Source organism: Eucyclogobius newberryi, unplaced genomic scaffold (assembly GCF_026437365.1).
Source record: "Eucyclogobius newberryi isolate DKJ021-1_F unplaced genomic scaffold, fEucNew1.0.hap1 SCAF_69, whole genome shotgun sequence".
Lineage (NCBI taxonomy): Eukaryota > Metazoa > Chordata > Actinopteri > Gobiiformes > Gobiidae > Eucyclogobius > Eucyclogobius newberryi.
In genome coordinates this window covers 336927-346002 of record NW_027316378.1, presented here as the reverse complement: position 1 = coordinate 346002, position 9076 = coordinate 336927, and the positions used below count along the sequence as shown (strand labels likewise).

General features: G+C 47.1%; 1 protein-coding gene across 1 annotated transcript in view; it reads left to right on the top strand.

Annotated features, from left to right (window-relative positions):
- LOC140348429 (transcription factor COE3-like) overlaps nucleotides 1-3179 on the top strand; it is a 77502-nt gene extending 74323 nt beyond the window's left edge. The window contains exons 15-16 of the mRNA XM_072434357.1: nucleotides 2288-2461; nucleotides 2847-3179. Of these exons, the coding sequence (XP_072290458.1) occupies nucleotides 2288-2461; nucleotides 2847-2875 (203 nt within the window). The 3' untranslated portion in view covers nucleotides 2876-3179. The remainder of the gene's footprint in view (nucleotides 1-2287; nucleotides 2462-2846) is intronic.
- The last annotated feature ends 5897 nt before the right edge of the window (nucleotides 3180-9076 follow it).

Sequence of the window (9076 nt, the reverse complement as noted above, 5' to 3'; positions counted from 1 at the left end):
GGTCTTCTGCGTTGATGAGGAGGAGGTTCCACAAAGTCCTGCTCCAGTCCTCTGTCCTCCACATCATCGTCTGTGATGAGTCCGATGATGGCAGAGTGGTCAGAGAACTTCTGCAGGACACAGCTGTCCATGTCTGAGGTCTGCAGTGTAGAGGGTGAAGAGAAAGGGCGTGAGGACGGTGCCCTGGGGCCCCCCACACTGCAGGTCCCCCACACTGCAGGTCCCCCACACTGCAGGTCCCACACTGCAGGGCCCCCACACTGCAGGTCCCTCACACTGCAGGTCCCCCACACTGCAGGTCCCACACTGCAGGGCCCCCACACTGCAGGTCCCTCACACTGCAGGTCCCTCACACTGCAGGTCCCCCACACTGCAGGTCCCACACTGCAGGGCCCCCACACTGCAGGTCCCCCACACTGCAGGTCCCACACTGCAGGTCCCCCACACTGGAGGTCCGAGTGTCAGACACACAGTCCCGGGCTCTCACAAACTGGGGTCGGTCTGTGAGGTAGTCCAGGATCCACTCTGCAGGTCGTACTCCACACCAGCCGTCTCCAGCTTGTCCCTCAGGAGCTGATGGTGTTGAAGGCGCTGGAGAGATGAAAGAACAGGATCCTCACAGAACTGCCAGGCTTCTCTTCTTTCTTCAGGAATCATGAGTTTACCCTCCCTTTACAGAGGGTGGGTCCCTCATTGTTCAATTGTAGAAAAGAGTTGTTGATCATTTGTAATCATCTGGACACGTTTGACAAAATGTAATTTGTGAAGTAGTCTGAGATATTGAACCTACTCTGAGCCTTTTACAGATATAGGTTTTCCTTATACTTTTCTGCATAAACAGTTGTTTCTGCATCAGTGCCGTTTAGGTCAGTTAAACGGTCAGTTCAGTGCAGTTTGGGTCAGTTAAACGGTCAGTTCATAGAGTCAGTTTCACCGTCGCCTTTTAGTCGTGCACTTGATCAGCAGAAAAAACAAAACCAAACAGAACAGAAACTTCTCTCTTCACTTAGATTAGAGTCTCCTTTATTGTCCCCATAGGTAAATGTGTCCTCTGCATTTGACCCACCTTGACCAGGTCAAGATCTTTGGTCTTGGTTTGGACTGTAGCTGGAGGATTTGACCCGGTGCATGTTTTGGGTCCAAACTCTCTCAGACCCTGGAGAAACGTACAAACTGGACTATGTCAAACTGTGGATCATCTCCGTCTGGCCTAACGCTAACCCTCACGCTAACGCTATACATCACGCTAACCTTCATGCTAACGTTAACCCTCATGCTGACGCTAACCCTCACCTTCTCAGTGGTCTCGTCGTGTCTTCTTTCTCGTTAACTCTCTTCTCTTCTGGTTTCTCTTCTCAGAGGTCTCGTCGTGTCTTCTTTCTCGTTAACTCTCTTCTCTTCTGGTTTCTCTTCTCAGAGGTCTCGTCGTGTCTTCTTTCTCGTTAACTCTCTTCTCTTCTGGTTTCTCTTCTCAGAGGTCTCGTCGTGTCTTCTTTCTCGTTAACTCTCTTCTCTTCTGGTTTCTCTTCTCAGAGGTCTCGTCGTGTCTTCTTTCTCGTTAACTCTCTTCTCTTCTGGTTTCTCTTCTCAGAGGTCTCGTCGTGTCTTCTTTCTCGTTAACTCTCTTCTCTTCTGGTTTCTCTTCTCAGAGGTCTCGTCGTGTCTTCTTTCTCGTTAACTCTCTTCTCTTCTGGTTTCTCTTCTCAGAGGTCTCGTCGTGTCTTCTTTCTCGTTAACTCTCTTCTCTTCTGGTTTCTCTTCTCAGTGGTCTCGTCGTGTCTTCTTTCTCGTTAACTCTCTTCTCTTCTGGTATCTCTTCTCAGAGGTCTCGTCGTGTCTTCTTTCTCGTTAACTCTCTTCTCTTCTGGTTTCTCTTCTCAGTGGTCTCGTCGTGTCTTCTTTCTCGTTAACTCTCTTCTCTTCTGGTTTCTCTTCTCAGAGGTCTCGTCGTGTCTTCTTTCTCGTTAACTCTCTTCTCTTCTGGTTTCTCTTCTCAGTGGTCTCGTCGTGTCTTCTTTCTCGTTAACTCTCTTCTCTTCTGGTATCTCTTCTCAGAGGTCTCGTCGTGTCTTCTTTCTCGTTAACTCTCTTCTCTTCTGGTTTCTCTTCTCAGTGGTCTCGTCGTGTCTTCTTTCTCGTTAACTCTCTTCTCTTCTGGTTTCTCTTCTCAGTGGTCTCGTCGTGTCTTCTTTCTCGTTAACTCTCTTCTCTTCTGGTTTCTCTTCTCAGAGGTCTCGTCGTGTCTTCTTTCTCGTTAACTCTCTTCTCTTCTGGTTTCTCTTCTCAGTGGTCTCATCAAGTCCTCCGATGGCCGTTTCGAACTGCGCTTCATCTCACGGGGTTTTCTCGTTCTCGGTGAAGCAGAAAAGCGCCTTTGCTCCCGTTGTCAGGGCGAGTGCTTCCCCCCCCCCCTCCCAGGGTTGTCCTGGCAATGGCGCCAACAGCAACGCCGCCATGCAAGGTACTCAACCTGACCCAGTTTAGTCCCGGTTCAGACCTGGTTTAGACCCAGTTTAGTCCCGGTTCAGACCCACAAAGCACATGTGGACGAACTCCCATGAAACTGGTTTCATATACAAATTAAAAACACCCCAAAGTTCATATTTCTACTGACTTTCCACACTGATAGGCCACTCCCACTGATAATAGGCCACTCCCACTGATAATAGGCCACTCCCACTGATCATAGGCCACTCCCACTGAGTGTTTCTTATTATTGAACTATTGGTTAAAAAGTGGGTTCTAAAGGGAAACAAGTCCTCTTTATTAAATATTATATTTACAGCACGTTTTAAAAGCCAAGTTTGACAGAAATGACATTGACGCAAACTTTGTTTCTCTTTCAGCCATGTCAGGTTTGGTGCCACAGATGTGACCCCGCCTCTTGCCCTGAACCGTCCAATCATGTCCTGCCCCGCCCCCTGGCCCAGTGCTGAGTCCTGATTGGCTGCTGTGAACGTCTGTCGTCTTCAGTGTTGTCTGTGCTTCACTTTTGTACAAAACACTTCGTTAGAATTATGTTTGGTTTACTTTTTACTTTGATTGAATATTCTATGTGTAAAAACACTTTGTTGTTATCACCATGGAAACAAGGAAATGCTGTAATGAGAATAAATCTCACTTTGGTCTGAAAATGTTGGAATGTTTCTCACAAATAAAACAAACCTGATGCTACAAAATATCTCAACTGAGTTTGTATCAAGAACAATAATCGAACTGAAACGGGGCCAAGACCAAAGTCCAGACCAGGACCAGGACCAGGACCAGGTCTGAAGAAAGTCCAGACCAGGACCAGGACCAGGACCAGGACCAGGACCAGGACCAGGACCAGGACCAGGACCAGGACCAGGACTGAAGAAAGTCCGGACCAGGACCAGGTGCTGGTGAAGAGCCTGAGGAAAGTGTAAAGCTGAACTACAGTTTGGTTCAGAAAAGACAAAGACAAAGGAGCAAGAGAGAGAGAGAGATGGGCGAGAGAGAGGGGAAGAGAGAGAGGGGGGCCTTGCGGCTGCCATGGAAACAGGGGCCCTTGGGGACAGTTGCAGCTCTGCAGACTCAGACCATTTCAGCAGCTCCTAATGTAATCTTTACCTCACACACAGAAAGAGCGAGTCCAGGGGCCCCTGGGGGCCTCCACTGCAGCTCTTTCATATCCGACATAAAGCATTAAACTGCCCTAATACAACCTCACATATGCACACAGCAGAGGGGCCCCTGGGGGCCACAGCAGACATGCGCACATTTTTCTGCACTAATGCAGGATCTGGACCTCACACACTCTGTCTCTCTCTGTCTTAGCGACCCCTGGGAGCTCAGTCACTGTACACGGCCCCTGAGGTTTTATCAGACTGCACACGCAGAGGCCTCTTGGTAAGGGGCCCCAGAGAGGACCTCCTGTTTGAGGAGGCATGTTTCCATTGTTCCTGCTTTGGAGGGGTCCGAAGTGGCCACAAGAGCCACTGGCTCCCGGAGGGTCCCGGCTCCCAGAGGGTCCCGGCTCCCAGAGGGTCCCGGCTCCCAGAGGGTCCCGGCTCGACTCACCAAACGTGAGTTGATCTGGGACAGAGCGAGTTCCAGGTCGATGACTTTAGTTGTTTGGGGCCCAGGAATAAGAGTCCAAACCCGGGCTCCGGGGACCGCTCTCTGTCACAGCCTCAAACATCACAAACACTGGCCCCTGAACATTATAATCCTCCCTATAATCCTGCAACACTCACAGGGGCCGAAGAGGGCCAACAAGGGCCCCGGGGACACTCCAGCTCTGTGCGAAACATTTGTGTTATAAAAATGACCTAGAAACATCAAGAAACAATTTAAAGGTTTTTTCTATTAGAGTTTTGTTCATAAGAGCGTTTCTTTTTTCTTTTTCTTAAAGCTTCTATAATTTCTTTTACTTCTACTTGGGTTGCAACCCCGGAATGTCCCCATTGTGTGACAAATAAAGGCTTATCTTATCTAAACCTTCACACACAGTTGTTTGTCTTATTGGTATTGAAATATTAATATCAAGTATTTTCCTTAGTTGAATTTGACATTTTAGTTTATTATAAAACATAAAACAAAAGTAGACATGATTCATCCAAAAAATGACTCTGTTTGAGCTTTGGTCCTCTCGTACAGAAGTCAAGACACAAACACATTTAGATTGTGACGATTGCGTCCGACTCATTAAAACCAGGTTCATTAAAACATAAACCAGAACAAAAGAACCATCTCAGAAAATTATCTTCAGAACGAGAATCTGAAATGAACAACTGCGGGACAATTATGAACTCTAAATGTTTCTCTGATTGAGTTTGTGCTGTTGAATGACTCCTGGAGCGAATCCATGTATTTTCCCTATAACCATTAGCATTAGCATTAGCATTAGCATCAGCTCAAAAAACATGCAAATGATGAATAATCAGCATCCAGCTCATACTGACCCATTGAGTCATCCGTTTGGTCCACAACACCTCTGCTTTGAAATGTCAATAACCCTAACCTAACCCTAACCCTAACCTCTGCTTTGAAAAGTCAATAACCCTAACCTAACCCTAACCCTAACCCTAACCTCTGCTTTGAAATGTCAATAACCCTAACCTAACCCTAACCCTAACCCTAACCTCTGCTTTGAAATGTCAATAACCCTAACTTAACCCGAACCTAACCCTAACCTAACCCTAACCTAACCCTAACCTAACCCTAACCTAACCTAACCCTAACCCTAACCTAACCCTAATCTAACCCTAACCCTAACCCTAACCTAACCCTAACCTAACCTAACCCTAACCCTAACCTAACCTAACCTAACACTAACCCTCTGCTTTGAAATGTCACTAACCCTAACCCTAACCCAAACCTAACCCTAACCTAACCCTAACCCTAACCCTAACCCTAACCCTTACCTAACCCTAACCTAACCCTAACCCTAACCTAACCCTAACCTAACCCTAACCCTAACCCTAACCTAACCCTAACCCTAACCCTAGCCTAACCCTAACCTAACCTAACCCTAACCTAACCTAACCCTAACCCTAACCTAACCCTAACCCTAACCTAACCCTAACCCTAACCCTAACCCTAACCTAACCCTAACCCTAACCCTAACCCTAGCCTAACCCTAACCTAACCCTAACCTAACCCTAACCCTAACCCTAACCTAACCCTAACCCTAACCCTAACCTAACCCTAACCCTAACCCTAACCTAACCCTAACCATAACCTAACCATAACACGCACTGGTGAAGAGAGCAGATACAGGACATAAACATCATTGAATAAATATTGTTTATACTTTAATATTGAGATTCTTGTTGTTTGTGAAAGAGAATTCAATTCATTCAATTCATTCAATTCATTCAATTCATTCAATTCATTCAATTCTTTCGTGTAACGCCCAAAATCGAGGCGCGAAGCATTGGATTTGACATAACTCCGGGAAGGATCGACTAGCCACATTAGCCACATTAGCCACATTAGCCACATTAGCCACATTAGCCACATTAGCCAAGTGATCTGAGTTTGAGCAACAGACAGAGAAGTTTGATTATGAATGTTTGGAGAAACCAAAAAGGAGTTTTGTTCATAGTTTTCTCTCGACCTCCTGGTCCATATTCAGAGTTTTAACAGAGTTTTCTGACTTTATATCAAACTTAGAGTTAGCCTGGGATAAAATAGTTATAGCTGGAGACTTTAATATCCACGTGAACAAGAGTGATGACTCTCTCAGTAATGCCTTCAGTGCCTTGTTAGACAGCATTGGTTTCACTCAGAATGTAAATAAAGCGACTCACACTCTGGATCTGTCCTAACGTATGGAACAGAGATTAATGACCTCATTGTCTCACTCAAAACTCTATATTGTCAGATCATTTCATAATTACATTTCAGTTTATTCTTAAAGATCATCAGCCACAGAATAAAGTTATAATGAAAAGGACAAAATCTGAAAAATCTATCTCAAAATTCAAAGAAATAATAGAGGGGGAGGGGTCCTGCTGAGGGGGAGGGGTCCTGCTGCGGGGGAGGGGTCCTGCTGCGGGGGAGGAGTCCTGCTGCGGGGGAGGGGTCCTGCTGAGGGGGAGGGGTACTGCTGCAGGGGAGGGGTCCTGCTGCGGGGGAGGGGTCCTGCTGCGGGGGAGGAGTCCTGCTGAGGGGGAGGGGTCCTGCTGCGGGGGAGGAGTCCTGCTGCGGGGGAGGGGTCCTGCTGCGGGGGAGGGGTCCTGCTGCGGGGGAGGAGTCCTGCTGAGGGGGAGGGGTCCTGCTGCGGGGGAGGAGTCCTGCTGCGGGGGAGGGGTCCTGCTGAGGGGGAGGGGTACTGCTGCGGGGGAGGAGTCCTGCTGCGGGGGAGGGGTCCTGCTGAGGGGGAGGGGTACTGCTGAGGGGGAGGGGTCCTGCTGCGGGGGAGGAGTCCTGCTGCGGGGGAGGAGTCCTGCTGAGGGGGAGGGGTACTACTGCGGGGGAGGAGTCCTGCTGCGGGGGAGGAGTCCTGCTGAGGGGGAGGGGTACTGCTGCGGGGGAGGAGTCCTGCTGCGGGGGAGGAGTCCTGCTGAGGGGGAGGGGTCCTGCTGCGGGGGAGGAGTCCTGCTGCGGGGGAGGAGTCCTGCTGAGGGGGAGGGGTCCTGCTGCGGGGGAGGAGTCCTGCTGAGGGGGAGGGGTCCTGCTGCGGGGGAGGAGTCCTGCTGAGGGGGAGGGGTCCTGCTGCGGGGGAGGAGTCCTACTGCGTTAGTTAGCCTCATTAGCCATGTCTAAACTCTCAGACTCCTGCAGGGCATCTGGAGTATTTTAAGGGTTAATGTCTGGAACGTGCTGAACGTGTCTGGACCAGGCTCTGGACTCTGATTGGTTGAGTGGAGGTGGTGACATCATCGATCAGATGCATTGATCTTGGTTAATGAGAAAATCCATCAGAGGAAAGAGTTTGAAAACAGAACACAACATTTTACAAATAAAATTAGAATTTTGCACAAAAAACATTTCACCAAAACATCAGGAGAAACTGTATAAAGCTCTAAAGACACACCTCAGAGTGGTATAAAGCTCTAAAGTCACACCTCAGAGTGTTACAAAGCTCTAAAGACACACCTCAGAGTGTTACAAAGCTCTAAAGACACACCTCAGAGTGTATAAAGCTCTAAAGACACACTTCAGAGTGTATAAAGCTCTAAAGACACACCTCAGAGTGTATAAAGCTCTAAAGTCACACCTCAGAGTGTTACAAAGCTCTAAAGACACACCTCAGAGTGTATAAAGCTCTAAAGTCACAGCTCAGAGTGTTACAAAGCTCTAAAGACACACTTACTCCTCTACTTTTACCAACTTTAAACTGGGCCCTTTAAAAAACTCAGACCTCTCCATCTCATCTTTAATACTTAAAGAAGTGAAGGAGCGACTGGACTGTGCCTCATAGAGACTATTTCTCTTCTGAATGTGACGTTTATTCACCTCAATTATGTCCAAAAGAACGGAAACAAATCCTCCCAAACTGAATCCACAAAGACACAAGACGACATAAGACCATCTTTACACACAATGAGACACACAGAAGACGACATAAGACCATCTTTACACACAATGAGACACACAGAAGACGACATAAGACCATCTTTACACACAATGAGACACACAGAAGACGACATAAGACCATCTTTACACACAATGAGACACACACAAGACGACATAAGACCATCTTTACACACAATGAGACACACACAAGACGACATAAGACCATCTTTACACACAATGAGACACACACAAGACGACATAAGACCATCTTTACACACAATGAGACACACACAAGACGACATAAGACCATCTTTACACACAATGAGACACACACAAGACGACATAAGACCATCTTTACACACAATGAGACACACACAAGACGACATAAGACCATCTTTACACACAATGAGACACACACAAGACGACATAAGACCATCTTTACACACAATGAGACACACACAAGACGACATAAGACCATCTTTACACACAATGAGACACACACAAGACGACATAAGACCATCTTTACACACAATGAGACACACACAAGACGACATAAGACCATCTTTACACACAATGAGACACACACAAGACGACATAAGACCATCTTTACACACAATGAGACACACACAAGACGACATAAGACCATCTTTACACACAATGAGACACACACAAGACGACATAAGACCATCTTTACACACAATGAGACACACACAAGACGACATAAGACCATCTTTACACACAATGAGACACACACAAGACGACATAAGACCATCTTTACACACAATGAGACACACACAAGACGACATAAGACCATCTTTACACACAATGAGACACACACAAGACGACATAAGACCATCTTTACACACAATGAGACACACACAAGACGACATAAGACCATCTTTACACACAATGAGACACACACAAGAGGACATAAGACCATCTTTACACACAATGAGACACACACAAGACGACATAAGACCATCTTTACACACAATGTGAGGCATTTCCTTCATGTTTGTTTTGTCCCAGTGTTTTCACATTGAATCGTTGTTTGAGCCAATCGAGTGTGTTCTTGTGCGTTTGGGGAAAA